The 21773-nt window shown below is 42.8% G+C and overlaps 1 protein-coding gene across 1 annotated transcript in view; it reads right to left on the reverse strand.

Moving 5' to 3' along the window:
• Positions 1 to 21773, reverse strand: part of nf1a (neurofibromin 1a) — an 83842-nt gene that overhangs the window by 40655 nt on the left and 21414 nt on the right. Inside the window, exons 11-35 of the mRNA XM_080845279.1 lie at positions 21362 to 21436; positions 20867 to 20998; positions 20012 to 20140; positions 19651 to 19764; positions 19082 to 19161; positions 18784 to 18907; positions 18267 to 18513; positions 18062 to 18135; positions 17849 to 17932; positions 17346 to 17684; positions 16924 to 17063; positions 16450 to 16572; positions 16183 to 16266; positions 15933 to 16049; positions 13368 to 13549; positions 12732 to 12943; positions 11544 to 11705; positions 10438 to 10541; positions 9622 to 9757; positions 5901 to 5963; positions 2514 to 2672; positions 2006 to 2103; positions 1692 to 1838; positions 670 to 816; positions 350 to 460 (exon numbers count right to left, since the gene is read on the reverse strand). Coding sequence (XP_080701405.1) covers positions 350 to 460; positions 670 to 816; positions 1692 to 1838; positions 2006 to 2103; positions 2514 to 2672; positions 5901 to 5963; positions 9622 to 9757; positions 10438 to 10541; positions 11544 to 11705; positions 12732 to 12943; positions 13368 to 13549; positions 15933 to 16049; positions 16183 to 16266; positions 16450 to 16572; positions 16924 to 17063; positions 17346 to 17684; positions 17849 to 17932; positions 18062 to 18135; positions 18267 to 18513; positions 18784 to 18907; positions 19082 to 19161; positions 19651 to 19764; positions 20012 to 20140; positions 20867 to 20998; positions 21362 to 21436 — 3383 coding nt within the window. The remainder of the gene's footprint in view (positions 1 to 349; positions 461 to 669; positions 817 to 1691; positions 1839 to 2005; positions 2104 to 2513; positions 2673 to 5900; positions 5964 to 9621; positions 9758 to 10437; positions 10542 to 11543; positions 11706 to 12731; positions 12944 to 13367; positions 13550 to 15932; positions 16050 to 16182; positions 16267 to 16449; positions 16573 to 16923; positions 17064 to 17345; positions 17685 to 17848; positions 17933 to 18061; positions 18136 to 18266; positions 18514 to 18783; positions 18908 to 19081; positions 19162 to 19650; positions 19765 to 20011; positions 20141 to 20866; positions 20999 to 21361; positions 21437 to 21773) is intronic.

Below are 21773 nucleotides of genomic sequence, written 5' to 3' on the forward strand. Positions count from 1 at the left end.
TTCATGCTCAAATAAGCCAGTTTGGAGTTCCAAATGCACATGCTCAGCAGTAGGACATTATTTTATGTTCTGGGAATTGATATACAAGAAATGCAAAGGCTAGCAGTTCAACACACGTAGGTCTGGATAAAGTTAATCTAGTCCATAGGCCTTTCAGGTAAACCTGAAGCCTGTCAGTACTCTATTCATCACCTACAAAGTATGACCTAAATGTCTGTCAAGATTCCTGTTTACGAAAGTGATGAGGACTACTTAAGAACACCATAAGCCAAAATGCAAATACTTGCTCAGATGATGGATGCATTTACACTGGGAAGAAAAATGGCCAAACATGGGCCATAAAACCTACCTCCGTGCCACATAGTAGAACACTGGGTTTCCGGTCTTTGAGGTGCCAGCTTGGTAGAAGATGTTGAGGGTCTTCAGGGCTTTGAACTCCTCCTTTTCATGCACTTGGTGCCTATGGACAGATCAAAATCTCAGATGTTCGACCCTACAACTAGAATTAATTTGTGGGGGGGGGGGGGGGGGATCCCCAAATAACTTTCTAGACAGCTGGTCACAAGCATACACAGCATAACTCATTTATGACGTTAATTTGACAAACTATATTTACTGACTAACTTAACCAAACAAATTAAAAACAGCCAATAGGTCTAGTCATATTACCTGGTCATGAACTCCTCAAACTTGGAGCTAGTAAGGTTAAGGCTGGACCAGTGAGTGTCAGCCACCGGCTTATGTTCTGGAGGGCCCAAGTAAGCCAGGAGAGTCGCCATTTTGTCAAAGGGCCTCCGACCAACTGCTTTGTGATCTCTGTAAAGGAAAAGGTAACTCCTTAATTATCCAGATATCCACCCACTTATTCTGGGTGCATAACAGACTGCCCATTTCATTCTTTTGTGTTCATAATTGCCTGTTTTTAAAAGAACATATTGTGTACAATAACATTTGTGTATCGTGAAGATGAATGGAAGCCCAACTACAAGGCTACAAGTGTCTCTAGTGCTGTTATTATTATCATTTTCACGACCCATTGCTTTCATGATACAACAGCCAATTGTGCAGAATTGCTTAAAGGAACAATATATAACACTGATCGCAAAAGTACTGCACTTATGGGTACTGCAGTGCAAATTCAAAATATTGGAGAGAGCCGTCTCCCCCTCCTCCCTAGACTCGAGGCTCATAAATGACACCTTTTCAGGTTCTGACAGCTCTTACAAAGTGATGTAAGATAAAACTAAATTACATTTTAAAGGAATAGATCACATTACGTATGTTATTTGATCAGTAACAGTTACATTACTTTTCAAGGTAATCTAGAGGTTAATTGCATCTGAACAGTTCTCTAGGTCCAGCTTATCTGCTTCCTGCCATGACACTCACGGTAGCTCCTCATTCCAATGAAGGGAAATGAGTGTGTCAGTTAATAGCAGCAATATTGTTTGACCAAACTTAATGCAGTCAAGGCATCCATATAGAAATTCTACATGACAGTCTTACACAGACTAAATACATTTCCATCTTCATGTATTGGACAAAATTAATGAAATATAGGAACTGCCTCTAAGTCAGGTAAAAAAAAAAAAAAAAAAAAAAAACCCTACACCTAATGTGAGCTTATGAGGCGTTATAAAGTATTATAGCTACTGTCAGTGAATGTCAAGTGACCAAATCAATAAGCTGACCTGCTGCTTGATAGGTATTGGCCAATCCGCTCCTGATTGTTCCACAAGAGGCGGTGCAAGGCAAGGACATTCCCATCACTAATGAAGGAGAGGCTGTGATTGATGGAGTCGCTGGGGGGCGAGTCTGAGGCGATGTCCAGGAAGAACCTGCGGTACGGAACAGGTATTAGAAAACAAACATGGAGCCTTGTGGGAGGTGATGTTACCATAAAGGTTTGAGTAGCTGAGGCTAATTATTTTCTGCTGTTCTGGACTAAACATTACTTTGCACATCTATCCATTCAAAAACAAAGCTCTCTCATGTGAAGAGGTACCGTCTAGCTGCGTCGAAGTTGCTCTTCACAAAGTCATTGAACGGCCTCATGTGCTCCTCTTTGGTGAATAGGACATGATTGGCGATGCTCTGCAATACCTGTGAAATAAAAATAAGGGAGGGGATGAAGACCAACAAAAATGTGTCAAGTAAACTATGCAACAATGACACTTTTTGAGGCATGGTTTTATACACCATTCATTTTGGTACCATCCTCAAATTCATTTTGCATACGGTCATGTGAAGGACAGATAAACACCTGTGTCTTCCCCACTAGCCACCCAAGATATGCCCTATGTAGTTCTGAGTAACGGGCTGCAACACCCTGCAAAAATGGAAGATAAGCTTTCAGCTTTCAAGAAAACTACATTTCTGATTTTCATGTGGATTTTTCTTACAGTGTTAAATGCAAACGCCTGAGTCATCAATCAGTCAATGATCCTGACGTTGTTTATCATTGGTCCTCCTTCTCATCCCACTTACTCACTCCCCACACATGTACACCTTACCTTAGACATCAGCTTGAGCCCCCGTTCTATCCTGGGTGGAGGTTTTTTATCCAGGATGCCGGCCTCATAAGGGGACACTATGGCAGGGTTAATAAAGCGGAGGAACATGGCGCTACCCACGGCACCGATGCTGTTCTGAGGGAAGCGCTGGCTCACCACCTGCATGGGGAGTGGGGAGAAGAGGGGCCAAGAGGGGAGTAGGCGGGGCATTGGGGGGCATGGTGAGATGGGTTAAGGTAAGGGGGGGTGAGGGTGAGGGAGTAAGGTTAGGAGGGTTAGGGAGGTAGGTCAGGTGTTTCCCATAGAGTTGGGGGTAAGAGGAGAGGTGAGGAGTATGGAGCAGAGGTATCAGGAGAAGGCAAGAACAGACAAGCAACAGGACAGACAGAAGAGGGGGAAATGGGAAGAAAGGTGAAAAAGAAACAGAGTTGTCAGCAAGTACAGCATCTGCACGAACAATGGCAACAGTCCATCAACTTTTTTTTCACCTTTCTCTAAACCAGCCAAGATCCCCAAGAACCAGTGAAAACACAACACCAACCACACTTAACCGAAAGAGCCCATGGGAAGCTGTACAACAACCAAAAGAAGTAGAGTGAAAGCCACATGAACCATGAACCAATGGAACAAAAAAGAAAGAGAAATGAATTGAGTCATACATAGTCCTACTGTTGATTTCACATGAGGTGAAAAACAAACATGGAGGCCTGTTCTAACCAACCTTAAAGAGAACATTATGTAGAACATAAACACGCAGTGGATGGAATATGGGTTACAGGGGACACTGCAGTTTAGTTATATTCCACACACACACACGCACGCACACACACACACACACGCACGCACGCACGCACGCACGCACGCACGCACGCACGCACGCACGCACGCACGCACACACACAGCTCTTCTAAATGTAACAGAACAGTCTGTTACCATTTAAAGAAAAAAAAAACATTAAAATAAATGAGTCTTAACATGCAAACATTTTTTTACAAATAAGATAAAATAAATCTTCAAATATGTCAGGTTTCCTCAACAGTAAAAGTCTACATTGTAAGACTACAAGTCTAAAACCTTATCACCAAATACATCACCCTGTCTGGTAACCCAAATTCCTTTTTGAGGACATAATAGCTTAGCTCAATGTCACTTGCAATATCAAGGACATTAGAATTCACACCACGGTAATATGACAATACTTATAATACAATACTTTAAAAAATCTGTGCTATACTAAAGTCGAAGTCCAGAACATGTTGTGTTGGCTGCACTGTTTATTCCAATATATACTATTTATACTTTTTGTAATACACAAAAAAAGTCTCCAATTAAAAGCATCAGATTTGCTTTGACGACTGAGCAAAATTAATGGATGAGATAAAAGCATGTTAATTCATGTCACAATCACGTAAGTACATATTTTATGTCTTTAGGAAAAGCACTAAGGATAACCACTGAGGATTGATCTATTTAAGTAGGCCTAGGGCTGGTCCAATGAAACAATTGCTATATATATTGTGAAGAAAAGTTTCATAATAGCAATATGAAAGGTTTTCTATGACGACCTCAGTAAGCTTAAACAGAACTGTCTGTAAATATTTTGCATATGGAGGACATTATGGCACAGTAGTGGCATATGGTTGCACAAACAACCACAAGGCACTCCCTTTGGTTCATAACCCACCGGCACATCACAGGTACATGGCAACACACAGAAATAAAGAACATCTCAGACAAGGGTATTGAAGGGAAACATTAGAACTACATGGTAAACGTAGATAGCAACTTAGCTACCCGATTAGCCTGGCAGGCTGAATGGCCATTTTCTCGTGGCTGCCACAAAAAAAATCCCTGATTGATTTTAAATGGTTTTTACTATTCTTACAATAAAGGCTTTTTGGTGGGTTTGGACGTTTTTTCATTTTTTTGTTTTTCACATTAAATAACCAAAAGTAGACTTTAAATGATCGGGTCTAAAAATGATCTTGATTCATAGCACTTTAGATGTTACATCTAGATACCTTGTGATGTCATTTTTGAATGCATCACCCAGCCCCAGGCCTTTTACAGTAATTTGTATGATATGGAACACATGCATTTCAGATAAATCACTATTTTTAAACAAAATGACAAAGAGAGAGAGAGAGACAGAATGAGTGTGAGAGGAAGTGAGAGAGAGACAGAAAAAAGCCAGAACAAAGGAGTGAGTTGATGATGAAGGGGTTAACAATGTGTAGGTCTTGTCCAGCGCCCACATGCAGAGACAAACTCATCCACACACACACACACACACACACACACACACACACACAAATTTTACACACAGGACAGTATTCTGAGTGACTCCAGGACAATGCTGGGAAGTTCACAGATAACTGGCATCAGTATGTACTTTGCTTCACTTGAGTCAAGTGAGAAACCCCGGACAGCTACATCAGAATACTGTACTACGCACACAAGCACAGTCATGGTGATCGTTGTGAGCTGGTTATGACAAACAAACAGTTTTTAGTACTCTTGTTGCGCACAACGCTATGGGCAAGCGACAAGCTAGCATGTTGGTGGGAGGCAAGACACACCCCGTATAGCACATGCATTCTAACCCAACTAATCACCCTTACCACTGCCTGCTGTCTTCACAGACACCATCAGTCCACAAGGATGCACCAATATAGCAGTTTAGTGCCAGATATAAACTTTTCTAACGACTTGTATGTACAGTATAGCAGCAACCAGCTTTAAATACAGATTATCTACAAATTTTAGGTTATAAGGTCAAAGAAATAGAAAACTGAAGTACTAGCAGTGCTTCGTATATCAGGAAGCATTAGGATAGGCGAGCCAAACCCTTCTCCCATCTACCTAGAGGTCTACGCTGATCCTGAAATGCTATATATCTGCAGTACAACATAATGCACTTGCACTAATTCAAAGGGTCTACATTGGTGCACCCTGGCCTGTAAGGTACACGAAAAAGGGGGGACACCCAGCACACAATCAACACTTCAGAGTCCGCCAGGACGGTCATCCCCATAGTCCAGACAGAAGCAGAGATGAACATGACGTGGCCTAAGAAGACCAGAGCACTAGATAGCCCTGATTTCCTTTGGTTAGAGAGTTAAGTGAGAAATGAGAGAAACAGTATGGAGCTTGGAAAGCTTGGAGTTAGTACAATGAATCCCCAGGACATTGTACACAGACTTCAGGGGCATGGATGCATTTCTGCAAAAACAGCATAAAACAAAAGCACTCCATCAAACCAAGAGAGAATTTTGCTTTGTTTTTATTTTTCCAGGGGGGAACAAAATGCAAAAAAGGCCTGCTTTTTTTGCTTCACGGAACTTAAAAAAAAAGGAAAGTGGCAATAAAAGGTTTTCACAAACTTACTGATTTTTTGTTTTCCTTTTTCTCTTTAACTCTGGCTTTATTCAGTAGAGAGTGGCAAGTAGCCTACAGAATAGAGATGAGCACAAACAGGTCACAGCACCGGCTTCACACAGGAAACACACACACACACACACACACACACACACACACCTGCAGCAAACTAACTAACACATGCTGACAATGAAAGAGAAGCGCAACTATGTCCTACAGGAGGACAAACACGCACACACGCACACACGCACACACACACGCACGCACACACACACACACACACGTCTAACTGTGGAACAAGTTTGGCATTTCATTCTAAATAGTAGCCTTTTCATATGATCCTCCAGCAGCACCATAATGACAGGACTGACACAAGCCACACAAAAGCAGACGACTCAATCACTCTTAATTCATGTGGGTGGCTAACAGCAGGCAGAGGTGCATGTGCTGGGAGTCCTTTGGGCTGGCCATTACACCATCTCCCTAATCACATAACCTATGATGTGCACCCTCATTAGGCCAGGAGGAGGGGGAAGCTAAAGCGATGCAGATGGTGAAAGATACGGCTGTTCATCTGCCGCCAAGCTGACGCAACAGAGAGGCTGACTGTGTGTCAGGATAGACAGAACAAGCGCATTCAGGGGTGGGTCATAAAAAGGTAGCAGAACTGCCTAGAAAGCTAGAAAGACGGCAAGGGGGTGGGGAGGTAGGGGGTAAGAATATGATCTGCGAAAGGAAAACGTCTATGTATACAGCCGTGGAAAAAATTAAGAGACCACTTTAAAACAATTATCAGTTTTTCTGGTTTTACTATTTATTGGTATGTGTTTGAGTAAAATTCATTCTATAAACTACTGACAACATTTCTACCGAATTTCAAATAAAAATACTGTCATTTAGAGCAGTATTTGCAGAAAAATGACAATTGGTCAAAATAACAAAAAAGATGCGGTGTTTCCAGATATTGATTTCTGATCTCCCTAAGTTAAAACATCAGTATTGTGTAGTTTAAAAATGAATATGAACTTGTTTTCTTTGCATTATTCGAGATCTGAAAACATTCCATTTATTTTGCTAATTTGACCAATTGTCATTTTTCTGCAAATAAATGCTCTAAATGACAATATTTGTATTTGACATTTGGTAGAAATGTTGTCAGTAGTTTATAGAATAAAACAAAAATGTTAACTTTACTTTAACTCATACCAATAAAAAGTAAAACCAGAGAAACTGATAATTTTGAAGTGTTCTCTTAATTTTTTCCGCGGCTGTAGATATATAGATGAATACTTCTGAGTGAGGTAAAAAAAAAAAAAAGGAAAATAGCCCAAACCCTATAGTGTCCAATGTAGGCCATAATACCCAGTTTTACCAACATCTCTCATACACAAAAACTCCTCATATTCCTCCTTTGCCTCTTCCCTACTCTAGTTTTAGCCCTCATATATAATAAAAAAAAATAAAAAAATCACTCTTACTACTGGTGAATCTGTTTGGAATAAATCTACGTGAACACTTTTATTTTACTGCTGGATGTCTGTGCCTGTGTGTGTATATAAGGGGTTCATGTTTTGTTTTTTATTTGTTTGAATAGTTGGGGGACAGACTTTAGCATCTCAGAAATAAGGGAGAATGCTGAACGTTGAGTTTTGAGAACTAAACGATAAGAGAAGGATCTAACAGAAGACAGTACAAGAGAAGTGAGAGACAGAGTGCGTGCTAGAGTGTGAGCGCCTGTGAGATGGCCATTTGCCATACAGATTTATTCAGCAGGAAGATAGTGGAAGGCCCCTCCTCCCAGGCCTGGCTCCTCACAGTTGGCCCGCTGTCTGAGGGGGACGCCGCACACCCTGGGGCTCCGTGTCGGTCCACAGACAGTCAGGTAAGCAGCCATCATGAAACTAGAAAAGCCTAAACCCTCACCTTTATGGTGAAGTCTGTTAGCAGTGCTCTACTCTTGTGCATAGTTTAGGTAAAAAAATTATTTAGGTAAATTTAGGGAATTTCTATAATTTAACATTTCCCCTGGTTGGTTGAATCTGGTTAAGAGCTCTGTATCATATGCCAACCGTGATACTATTTTTCTAAATATAACTTGGGATTCTTCCTGTAGGTGATCAGTTATCAATCTTGGTACATGAATAAATCAAAGACAAACACAAGCAGCCAACATATTACAGAATACACTACATATTACAGCATTACCTTAACACACACTTACCTCTTTGACACATGAAACCCATTAATGTATCAGATAAAAACAACATTGGGTCGATAACCATTCTCATTCACACTCAGTTCTGCAATGGTAAAGTCGCAGGTGTCATGTATTTCCACATTGCAAGATAACCTAGCTATCTATCCTATCCCAACTTTCTCTAGCTTAACGAACCATCTTAACAGTTGGCAGTAGTTAGGGTGTGTTAATATGAAGTAACTAGCTGCTAAGTTAAACGTATGTATTTGGAGGCCAGGGAGTGAAGCTACACAGGCGCCTTGAGGGTTTCTACCTTCACTTACCATAATGCTACAAGTTATATCGCGGAGACTGTAAAGTCACCTAGATAACTAGCTATCATTTCATTCAAATGGAATTCTGCCATTTAAATGGTTTAATGTTATTTAAAAGTTCCCTTAGCTTTCCTAAGTTAGCTAGCATAGCAACTAGGCAACTATAGCAACCAGGAAACACCTTTTCTGCCTGAAGTCAAGGTCTCAAAATCAGCTCACCAATAAAAAAACAGTCTGGGATTCAAAGTGATCACTTCCGACTGATGTTAAATGGTTTCACATTAAAAAAACCCAAGAGAAATAATGGGACATCAGTGAAGCAAAGGAGTACTCTAATATCGGTGTAGTGAGTAAAGGAGGAGAAGTCTCTGGGGCTCCAATGGTTCCAAATCCCACTGGAGACGTATCGAAAACTATCATTAATATTACTAGGTTGCCATGGGTATGATTATTGATTCAACTTTACCAGCTAGCTTCCATTCCCACAAAACTCCATAGCAGTAAAATAGTGATAAATAAATAAATGGCTTTCAGTGTGAGGGGGAATGACATAACTCACTCACACACCCAGTCACAAATCAAATCTACAGGACCATGTGGAGTGGATAAAGAAAATGACAGAAAGTTCTCAGTTTGAAAATGTAACAAACTTAAGAAAAGCACAAAAAAAACATGCAGATCACAGGAAATGGCAGCAAATAAATAAATAACTTAAAAAAGAAAACCTATTTCCGCCTTTGACCCAATTGGTATGAAAGGCAAGATGGAAACTAAACTAAAACACGCCATGTGTGTATGTGCCTGTGTGTGAGTGTGTCTGTGCGAATGGGCTTCAAATTAGGGAGAAAGAAAAATGAACATGCATTTGAGCAGTAATCAGAAAGCTGCATTTATATTTCCTCAGTGAGCAACAATCTCAAGTAAGAGGCAGACAGCTGGTGGTGCTTCTGGGGGTGCGGGTGACTGTGAGGGTGAGGTGGGGGGAGCGTGGCATGGGTGGCTGTGCTCAGACCTCTTTAGATGAAGCAGTGGCACATGTTACACCAATGAGGTTAATCAAAAGGTTAAGGCCCTTCATCATCATCCTCCTCCTCCTCCTCCTCATCACCACTCATACATGCGCAGTGAGAGAGTGGCATACTCATGAGGCTGCAGAGAGAAGGGGTTGAGGGAGCTCTAGTGGGTGGAGGGTGGCATGAGTTAGCTCGGATGGGAGTACCTGGTAGAGGCAGTGGCAGACACTGCGCAGCTGGGGAGGAAACTCGCTGGATGAGTTGATGATGGCCAGGAAGAAGCGGTCTGTTATCTGCAGCAAGTTCTTCTGGTTCTCCTCGAGGGTCTCCATCTGTTCTAGTCTAGAGCAAACACATAATGGGAACGTTAGTAACATCTCTTCATCTGACTGATGTTCTAGCTAGACATGATAAGACCTTGGTAAATACAATGCAGTCATGTCCAGTGTAATACTTGGATATTGTATGCTATACTAGACACCATGGTGTGCTTGATATATCAGCTATGCCACCTATGGGTTTTATTGCATGTGTAGCAAGTTGCAGTATACTAGACAGAGCCAACGTAATAAAGTAATAAAGCCAACATTGCAGTCATAGAACCAGGTTTTCTGGATAGGGGCAAAAGGACAGACATTATTTGTGGCCTTAGGACACACAGTCATCTGTAGTTTAGTTATTGTGATGATTCAATATTTGTATGATATAAAACATTTGCCCAATTAAGCGCAACTAATATCTGGGCATTAACATACTCTGGTGCATCACAGAGTTTCTCTGAAGAATGGAAATTGGGTTTAATTCACATCGTCACATCCTATGTACTTTTTTCCATCACACAGATGCTATAAATAGAAAATAGAACAATATCCTGGACCCCCCGAGAGTAAGATATTAGAGACGGAATCTATGACCCAGATGATACAATAAGAGAAGTCAAACGGTGCCAGAGATTTCAGCCTCTTTTTGAGATCCTGCCAAGTGTGATGGCAGACAGTAGGTGGAGCTGATGTGGGACCTACCTGGTGGGATCCACCTCAAAGCTTATCTGCTGCCACTCTGGTGTGGTGATCACCCCTCTGAGGAGAGGTTCTAGAAGCTTCTGGAGATATGTTGCTCCATAAACCTACAGGTCGAAAAGCCAGAGGTCAAGTTATATGGGCAAAACACTGGTCATATGATGCACACAAGAATAGGAAAAAAACTGAACAAAAACTCACATTTTATCTCACATGAACTACTGCTTACACACCTGGTCTACTGCCAACTCCACTACCCTTAAACCAGTCATGTCTCTTGACAAACAGGCTCTCAAAATACTTGACAAAAATAAAAAATCATCACTGTTCAGTCCTCCATAAATACAGACTTTAACGTTGAGACAACCTAATCACATTTAAGAACTGATGTTTAATGTTCAAAATCCGGTTTAACCTGGCCCCCCTACCACTATGCAGCCTAGTCAAGTTGAAAACAGCAGCAACCAGTGCTACTCAAGGGGCAGCAAGAGGAGACTGTGATATTCCTTTTGAAAAAAAAGTGTGTTTGGACAGTCGGTTTTCTCAGTTAGGTCAGCCCAGGAATGGAACTGGATCTCCCACAGAACATTAGAGAATCAACCTCCCTCAACTGCTTTAAAAGAAATCTCAAAGCATGGTTGATAAATAACCAAAATTATTTTATTTTGTTTATTTTATATATCTTATCTTATTTTATTTTGTATTTATTGTCCTTTTTTGATGTATGTTTGATATATACGTTAATGCCTTTTTTTTAGGTTGTATAGCCGTTGTCACTCTGGCAGGGGGACTGTCAATGAAAACTAGCCTTTTGGCTATAATTGGGTGCATTTACATCTTAATGTTCACTGTACACTGTCCCTCTTGATCAAATAAATACATTGTATTGTTGTATTGCATGGTAAAAAACAGTAAAGCATAACCATGTATAACAGTGATCAACGCAAAAGAAATGTTGTGTTATTCAATGACAACGATTCTGTGTCAGCGCCATGAAGTACAATTCCTGTAGTAAGAAAAATAATTAAAAGTAGTCTCTCCTTGGACCACAGGCTGAACCACTAAATGTTCCTTGAAAGGACTAACATCAGCCCACTGGTTCTCCGTACCTTAAAACAGAAGGTCATGATTTTACTGGCCAGGCTGTTCCCCCTGAAGAGTGTTTGCATGGAGTCGGCCAGCTCCACTTCCTTAGAGAACATGTTCCACAGCAGCTGGTACAGGAGGTGCCTGGAGTCAAACAGCGTCACCAGCACCCGAGCCAACTCATCCTGTGAGAAGACATCAAGTCACTAATCTCTCCACGGCACTACTGTTGGAGACGCAGCATTTATACACTAATGACAATGTTATGTCTGCATCAAACATATACATAATACACATACATATATATACATACACAGAGGAGACAAAACATTATGACCATGTGCTTTAAATCCTGGTGGTCCTTCATGTGCTGCCATGAAAGCAGTCCAAGCCATGGATTCAACCAGACCCCTGAAGGGGTACCTACCTGGCACCAAGAAGTCATCACTTTGTTTATGTTGTTAAGGTCTTTACACCAGTCCATTTCACTTAGATACAACAGTGGAGTGGAACTTATATATGACAGATCTTGAATGCTTTAATGAATGCTATTGGTACATGGAAACCAATATTATATACTTTTTTACAGTGAGCTAATCTGTTGGCTAATCAGTGTTTATGTGTGTTTGTGTATACACACACACATACTAGGGATGCAATTTTACACAGTACATTATGTCGAACCATACGGTACTCCTCCTACAGATCAAGATGCACATGTTATGCGATATGACATGTCATTTTCCTATCATTTCCAAAACTTGCTTATTGCGCTGTAGACTGCACACAGGTTGTAGGCTATATTCAGTTCCACAGAACATCACAGAGCCTGTCAGAATTTCCCTGGAGCTTATCAGTACTCTGTATGCCTAAAAGGATCTGTGGAAACACTTCTAACATGGTGCCTGAGACAGTCTCATTTACGTCGCCAGCACACAGCCGTATCCCAGGTGGTGCAAGGCGAGTCTGCTTAAATATAAAGATACCAGAACACACACACATTGCTCAATTTTATTATACATTTTACACACACACACACACACTACTCGCATAACTCACATACATACACAGATTCTACATTCTACACTTCTACCTGCTTAGAATTTAATACTGACACCAATGGTAAGGTTAGTGGTCTTGCTAGTGTTTACCAGTTAGTAGTCACCATAGCTAAATAAAGAAAAAAAAAGAGTCAAGTTGTTTTCACGCACCCACTGGGAGCAAGGCACCACGTTGGCCAGTGCCATGGCGATGGGTAGCTCCCCTTGGTCGCCCATCATGGTGACGAGTTCCACCAGCCGCTCAAATCGGTCAGCCAGAACTGTCTCGGCCAGCGTGTCAAACTCCGTACCCTGCTGCAGGATCTTGGTCAGGACTTCCATGAAGGTGGCACGTGTCTGCAAGTCCTTATGGTAGCCCAGGCCTATTGGAGACAAATGAGGTGATACTTTGTATATAAAATAATTTTAAATATATGCTGGAACAGATTTCTGAAGTCATACTGTTAGTGATTATAGATATATATTTTATTATTATATATTTTAAAATCTAATTTGTTTGGGCGTAAAACAACTCTGCAATGGGATCCAAGCCAACAACCACAGAGGAACCATTGAGGAAGCCAAAAACCGGTCGCTCTCATTTTACCTCTCTATGGACATTCGTGCTTTTAATTTGAATACTTCACTAGGAATTCATCAAAGCAGGAAACCTCAAGCACTAGCATATGTATTAATATGACTTATGTAAAGAGTCATTGTTTAGTTCGAAACGTTTCAAATCAAAAAACGAATTCAAATCAGAGGGCTCTTGGAGTGCGATTTATGTCCACGTCCTACCGAACTTACCAATGGAGTGCATAAGCCCGCTGTCCACATTTGCATTGAGCAGATTGGACATGGCAAGGACGGTACAGTGACGTAGCGATGCCAGGCGGCGAGACATGCCACGCTTCCTCCCCGCCACCTGCTGCCCGTCGTCCTCCACCTCACTGCAGTCATTCAACAGGTTCATGAACAGAGTGAAGTATCTAAGGGACAGATGGAGAGGAGGAGGAGGAGGAGAGTCCAGGAAAGAACAAAAGAGGGAGAGAATAGAAGGTCAGAGAATCAAAAAAATACTTTAGGCTATACGTGCATGGCCTGTAAATAAAACCTCTGTCTTGGCACAACTGCTCTACATGCTGATGGAGACAGGTGGTGCCATGATCAGAGATGGGCAGTATTTCAATTACTTGTATTTGAAATACCAGTTAATTTGCTTTTGAGTATTTTGTCATTTGTATTTGATAGGGCCGATACAAAATTGAATGTAATTTGTAACAAAATACTTTAGAATGGAGTAATTTTGTATTTAAAATACTCAAATTACTTTCTCCAGTGTTTAGGTAGAAGGAGATTTTTTTTCTGTCGGATTCTACCACGAGACCATCTGATCTGCCTCTGAATGTCAATGTCGAATCAGTCAATTTGCCAAAGTGTTGCTTCTTATGGCCTGCCCCTTTTTGGGGCGAAAAGGAAATCACCCCAGATCTCTCTCATTGACTCTCATGTTAAATCAATTTTTTTCACAACACAGGGTTGTGGTCGAAAACTTAGAAAGCTGTCTTGATCCTTGTCAATTTATCTTCAGTACACCGACTTAAAGGAGGTTCTTTCAAAGAGCGAATCGAGTTGATGCACTGAACGTTAGCCATCTTGACACAATGTGACTTGATGAAAGCCGTGTGATGTCCTTATACGCAATTAGAGCTAAGGTCCGGGACGCGATCTGGCACTCCGCGCCTGGGCGAGACTCTCCACTTTGTGAATGAGGCGCACCTCACCTAGGACGCGATCTGGCACTCCGCGCCTGGGCGAGATGCTCCACTTTGTGAATGAAGCGCGCCTCACCTAGGATGCGATCTGGCACTCTGCGCCGCATTGCATAGAGGCAGGGGCCCGGGTGCACATGAGACTCTTATTAAAGATCTTAGCCTACTATAAACGTTGTTGAGACTCGCACTAAAGATCTAACTCATTCTCACAGAAACAAAACAAATAGTCATTTATCTGTGTGATGTCACATGTGTGCGCCAGTGTTGTCAATCACATGTGGGCGCCAATGTTGTCAAAGATAATCTGTAACTTGTGGAAGTTGTATTGTTAAACGGTGAGTACTTTGGTAGATTAAAGTATAAACTTTGAATACAAATGCTAGTACAACTTCTATACGTTATCTGTAAGGTTGTGAGTGTGCAGTGGTAATGTAAGTTGGATTCGTAAAATGTTTTTTAGGAAATAAATGACATTGCTTGACGTGTAGCTATTTGTCTCTGTTTTGTTACCGACTTTCAACTTAATAAAAATCTCAACAACGTTTATAGTAGGCTACGTGTATTGTTTTGTCTCTGTGAGAATGAGTAAGATCTTTAGTAAGAGTCTCAACAACGTTTATAGTAGGGTAAGATCTTTAAAAAGAGTCTCATCGGCGGGGAGTGCCAGATCGCGTCCTAGGTGAGGCGCGCCTCATTCACAAAGTGGAGCGTCTCGCCCAGGCGAGGAGTGCCAGATCGCGTCCTAGTCCTTACCTTGCAATTATGTATGACGAAAGCACGGTGGGGATAGCCCTACCGGAAGCCAAAGAGATTGCAATGAGAGCCCTGTGGCGGCGGTTACAAACATGAAAAAAAGGATACGGAACCACTGACATGGGCCCGTCATAATAGCCTGCACCTGGCCCCGTGGTTACTTCGTTACGCCACTGAATAGCCCAAACCTGAATGTTCTGCTATACCAAATTGTGAGAAAATCTCTGGCCATGATGCACGGCATTATTAAAAGGAACAAGTGGACTCTCACAAGTTGGACAAGCAGCCAGAATCAGCACTGGTAGTCAGGTCCCGTAGGGTACACATATCAGCGGAAAACTGACCACCACCCATGGTTTTGAAACTGTCCCATACCATGGCGATTTGGTGATGACGTAACCTCATGATAAAGAGGTGGTGTGTTTCCACCACTAGTAGGCACTACACCTTTCCAATTGTGAGAATTTGCAGTTATGTAGCTTCCAGACGTCTCTTGGCAAATGGTCTTTATCACATTTAGGTGGGACATTGAGCATTACTGTAAGTGGTTAAGTTAGTTTTAAAAATTGAAAGTAAAAGACAGGGTCCGTGTGCTTTGTGCATTTAATTATGAGGATCCATTAGGATGCAAGAGCACCAGAATTATTACCAGGAGCATTCAATACAAACAGAAAAGAAATGGCGTGAGAGCAGAAATGAAATGACTGGCAAAGAATCTACTGATATTCTTCAGCCCTTCCTCTGATCATTGACAAACCAGTTCATCACAGGTGGAAAGGGTTGAGGAAGGAAAGGCAAAGGTGAAAAAAAGAAGGAAGAGAAGATTCTAGCAGTTTTGCTTTACTTGAGAAAGAGCTGGGATTTGGCCTCCATCAGCTCCACCCCATCTCCCTCTTCTGGCTGCAGGGGTAATCCTGCTAGCAGCGACACCACCGCCTCCATACTGGCTTGGTCCAGGTCCCTGCCAAACACACACAGGCACAAAACGCATTTACAGACCCTCCCTAATCTGCCAATCAACAAGAAATCAGACCTCACAGACTGTTGCAGGGTCTCCAGTCTCGCATTCAAGAGATGGTTTTAAAAATCTGTACCGTGTTAGACACTTGATGTCATCATCTGCAGCTTGATTGGATGTACCCATCACCCAGTCTGTTAGGTACTCCACCATCTTGTTTCTGTTGGCATAAACAGTACAGCAGTTCAAGTCACTGACACACCCTCTCTCAAGTTAACAAAGCACCACAAAGCAATACAAAAACAAAAAAACGTTAGTTTTTGAAAGTTATTCAGGATTCACACTTTGACATATCCAACGCGTCCTTTCCACAGATGACTGACGGAGCACTGGGCATGCTCACCTGAACTTCATCTCCTGGCAGAAGGACAGGTCGTCCCTCCTCTCCATCATCACTTCCACCAGCTGGCAGAGCTTGGTCTTGATCTGGATGGCATGGACCATATTCCCCAGTATACGCACGTACCTGAGGAGGAGGAGAGGCAGTTCTGCGTCATGTTGTCTTGTCCACAAAGGGAGGACATTAATGCGTTATGGTCACTATGGAGGTTGCTTACGAACTGCACCCTCCAAAAGACAATCAGGTCCTTTATGGATGAAACAGGACATTTCTAGCACTTGCCTAAGAAACACGAGTTTCAATCCCAGAAACCTACCTCTGACCAAGAGCTATTAAGTATTGTCTTAATTCAAATCTCTTCACAATCACTTCTTGGTACAAAAGACTGTCAATTTATTTGGTGGAGTGGACTTCTCCACATCACCGACCCAACTACCCCTCCCTCCCTCCCTCCCTCCCTCCCCCTCACCCCCTCACCTGACTAGGTTGAGCATCATGGTCTCTATGCTGGCCATGCCCAAGTGTTCTGAGCTACCCTCTGTGTGGCTATCCAGAAGGTTCTTCAGGATGGCAATGGTCTGCTCCACAAACTGAGTGTTAGTGTCATTAATGGGGACCTACAAGATTAGAGAGAATCGCAACGTTAAAAATGCTCAGACAAAAAAAAGATGCTCACAAAATTGATGAGAATTCTATTTAGATTAGTTAAAACATAAAGAGGTGAACATAAAGCATACATTTAAAAAGCTGATTTTAAACGGAATTCATTTAAAAACTTAGAAACTGCAAATTTTGCAAAAAATGTCTGCCGAATTTCTTAACAAAATGTAACATGCTGTAGACTCCGAAGAGCACAGAGACAAGCCGTTCCATCTGCCTGCATTCCCCCTGGTACCCACCGGCCCTTGCGTCTCGAAGAACCTGCCGATGCTGTTCTTGAGCTTGTTGAAGAGCATGGGGTAGAGGGCGGGGCTCAGATCCAGGCCCACCAGGTCCTTGATGTTGTTGCGGATCTGCAGGCCCACCCTCTCGTGGTTGCACACCATCAGCGACAGCAGCCGGTCCAGGAAGCGGCCCAGCGACGTCTCTGTGCTCACCTCGTAGGAACCCACGGAGATCATGGAGCCCTTGCGCTCGCTCAAGGGGCCCATGGGGGGGCTGTAGGTGGCAGGGGTGTTGCGCTGCTGGAGGCACACCCCACCCAAGGCACACAGGAAGCCGGTCATGTTGATCCACTCCTGGAGGGGAAGAGGAAGAGAGAGGATGGGAGGGTGTAAGCTTACGTCAACTTCACCAGTCAGCGACAATGTCGCCCCCTGGTGTCTTTAATGACTGTTTCTTGCTTGTTCTGTATAGCCAGCATAGACTGGAGTCTTTTAGTTTTTAGATCGGATCTCCCCACCTGTCCATCTTCAACCTTGTTTTTGGGATGATTGAGAATATGCTTTGTTGCTTGTTCCCATTTTGCATGAGTATCCTCCCAAGCCTATAAAGACAACGACAAACTGAAATGAACAGTGGAACTGGTATAGAAGGAAAGAAAAAAGGCGGTTCATCACTGCAGTACTTAATACCATGCATGCAGACACAGGGCATTTTAAATTTGACTCCTGACCTCAGTATTGCCGGCGGTGGGGTGTTCTATTCTCCGGAGCAGAGCCATAACTCTTTTCTGCAGGGCAGAACGGCCTGTATAGACAGACACAACCATTAAAGAAGTTTCTCAACATGAATAAGCCACAGTGAAACAGTAAAGTGAATGATGTGTGAGGGGGGGGGGGGAAACAAACCAAAAAAAGAGGCATCTCTTTTCCACAGACCTGTGGCCATCATGTTGCTGACCGAGGCGAACTCCATGAAGGTGTGGTAGTTGGGCAGCACCGTCTGCACGGGCACCTCGTCCACACAGCAGCGGATGTCGGCCTCCTCGCACAGGTGGCGGAAACAGGACATGGCCACCAGCACCGCCTCCATGTCTGGGCTCCAGAGGAACATGTAGAGGCTCACCTCCAGCTTGGTCTGCGCCGCCTTACACGTGGAGATACCGCTACCTACCGTCGCACTCTCCTGTTGGGAGGGGGGAGGAAATGTGGTAAGACATTTTAATCGTTTCAAATTCATACAAGCCTAAATTTTATTGGAAAGTGGGAAAGTTCATTGGAGATAGTTTCATGGAGGAATGGTTTCATGACAAAGTTGCAACTGTAACTATACAATCGTCAAGACAAACTAGTTTGGGTCATTAGCTCCCATTGATTTAAATAAGAATAAAATGCCAATGCTACTGAAAAGTGACAAACTACTGGTGACTGTTTTCATTATTTCTGTGTTCCTCACCTTGGTTTTCAGCAGGAACTTGTTTCTGCAAATGAGAATCTCCCGTAGCCACTTGAGGATTTCGGTGCTGTTGATCATTTGGTGACCAATAAGCTTCTTACAGATGGAGGAGAGAATCTGGGAGCTGAAACAACACACAGAACTTCAGAACCCACTCAGAACTCACACCAAGGTCCTCGGCAGTGTCAAAACAACCATTCTGCTTCTTAGCGTCAGGAGAAGGCTAGATAAATCACTGGAATTAGTAGACTGGCACATCTCATTTTGGGATCTGATCTTCACAGGTCAGGTGATATACCTTATATCCCAGAATGCCTCGATGGGGGCCTCAGGATTCCACAAATCAATAGTTTCGGGCTGGTGTAAGACCAACAATGCCTGAGGGGGAAAAAAGAGAGAGAAACGGAGACCGAAATCCAAAGGTCATAAAGCAACAACATGTGAGCATAAGTCAGCCGAGAAAGGTGTGAGAAAATGTTTCCAGGACTGAGTGATGGCCTTGAAGGAAGAGTGTGGGACTCAGATGGGGGTGGGCACCTGTGTGAGGTTCAGGGGAGCGTGGCCTGAAGGACAGAGGACAGGCTGGAGTAATGTGGAGTTTGCTAGAGATCAAGGAAGTTATTTGAAAAAAAAAAATTCTATGGATGACTAAGGTTGAGATGGAGTAGCTAGACCAGTCTCTGGTTTAGTCGTGTCTGTATCAAAGAATGCCCATTTGTCTCACACTCCTTACGGCGGACTTCAGCAAGGGTCTTAAGATGGGGGGCACTGACAGTGGAGGAGGAGAGCAGGGTCGAGAGGAACAAGCGTGGTGAGGTGGACACGAGGAATCAATGGCATGGTGAAACTAGAACCCACTGGCCTCACCTCCATGGCCTCTGGGGAGATCTCAGCAGAGTTGGTGTAGGGAACCAGCTGCACCAGCCCAATGATCAGGTCCGCCGTGCTGATCTGGATCTCCTGGCCTTGCTTCCCAGGGTTCTGTGAGCGAAACATACACACATAAGGTTTTTCATGCGCCATGGATTAAAAACATCATAAAATGGTCCAGTGGTCAGCAGTAATCACAGAATCTTACAAATTTGACACCTTTGATACCTAACATTTGGCTGCTGATGCCAAACCTGACCTGAAGGCATGGGTGTGTGTGTGTGTGTGTGTCTGAGCGCGTGTGTGTGTGTGTGTGTGTGTGTGTGTGTGTGTGTTAGAGAGTGCGTGCACAACTCACATGCAGCATGAGTTTGGGGTCCGCATGGATAAGCTTGACCAGCGCCAGCAGCAGACAGCGAGAGTCGAGGTCTGTGGACTTGTCTTTGAACTTAAGGCTCGTCGTCATCTTCTCTTTGAATGTTTGGCTCTGCATAGAGGAATGAAAGACCACACCATGGTAAACTTCACATCTTTGCAGCATTTTTGAACAGAACTAAATGTACCGTTCACAGCTCCCAAATACTAGCCTAGATTTGCTACCTATGAAATTTAGAATTGATTTAAAAATGATTACATTCACTGAGAAAACCATGAAATGCTCTTGTCCCACCACGTATCTGTGAGCTATCAGTTCGGTGTAAAGTCTTGTACTTGAACTCCCTTGACCAAGAATACAATTTTTCTCTACTGTTTTATTTGTATGTCATAATCAATATCTTGAAATGAAACACTACTTTGTGCCTACTGCTTAAAATTGTTAAATGAAAAAATGAAAATAAAGCTTATTATGGCTATGATTAATAGCATATATTTGTTATTATTACTGTATGCGTGTCCAAGAACTCCTTCCATTTTGCCATTAAGCAAAAGGAGTATGCAGAGGCTACAGTAAGAACTGTCTTCACTACTGTAAGTCACTTCAAGTAAAAGTTGCTGCTTAGATTTTTGAAACAGATTTTATCCATATGCATGCAGCCCGATAAGTGAGCCAGGACTTTGCTCAACCAGTCGCTTTATATGCAATGACAGTACAGAATCATTCCAACTATGGTGGCATTTCATATGATCATTAGACTGCCACAGAGTCTGTGTGTGTGTGTGTGTGTGTGTGTGTGTGTGTGTGTGTGTGCGTGCGTGCGTGCGTGCGTCTCACCGTTGTCATACGTAAAGGAGCATGAGCACTGGCACCCTGTATCACTCTTGCCAGTGTGTCTGCGAACATGGTGCGCAGTTCTACAGAGTAGCAGTACACTGTGTCGATCTTAGGCCACCAGTCCAAATGAGACTACAAGAGGGGAAAGAAAGACCACATTTATCCACTCAATATCAAAATACAATTCCTAAGCTAGTATAATGGAGGCCTTGAATTTGCCTTAAATCAGGACAAACAGGACAAGAATCTATAGCTCACGGGCAACCATGGTTCACTTTGACTACAAAGCTGATGCGTGTGAAATAGTGTTGGCCTGCAGACATCACCAAAGCAAGCTATTCAAAACTACACTTAAGATAAGCATCCGGGCAGGAGTGTACCATCTGCACAGATAGCTAAGGCAACATAGTTACTCCTAATGCAGCAGTGTATGGATCTATAGGATCTGTAGGTGGAATTTATGTGGATTCTGTTTGCAAGGAGTTTGCAACTTACATTGGTGATGATTCTGTGCAAAGAGTTCACCAGGACATAGTGGAAGGTCTGAGGAGCGGAGGCGGCTAGGCAGACCTTAAGATCAAGGGGAAATATTAAAGATTAGATTTTCTTTTACAAAGGTAAAACATTCTATGTCAATTCTGTACCAAGGGCTGATGGAACAATGATCGGGGGAAGCTATTAACTATGACCTGGCACTCATAGTGGCTAACAGCTCCAATGTGGCTGACACCTGCTGCTGTTATTCTGGAATGATTTTAAATCACAGTGTACATTAATTGGCCATATATTTCCAGTATTAACATCAACTACTACTAATGCTGCTGCTAATTTGACTCTCATCCGTGCTCCTTGGGTTCTGAACCTCTGAGATCCGCATAGCCATCTCAAAAACCCCTCTGCATCATAA

Source organism: Sprattus sprattus (assembly GCF_963457725.1).
Source record: "Sprattus sprattus genome assembly, chromosome: 9".
In the NCBI taxonomy this organism is placed as follows: Eukaryota; Metazoa; Chordata; class Actinopteri; order Clupeiformes; family Clupeidae; genus Sprattus; species Sprattus sprattus.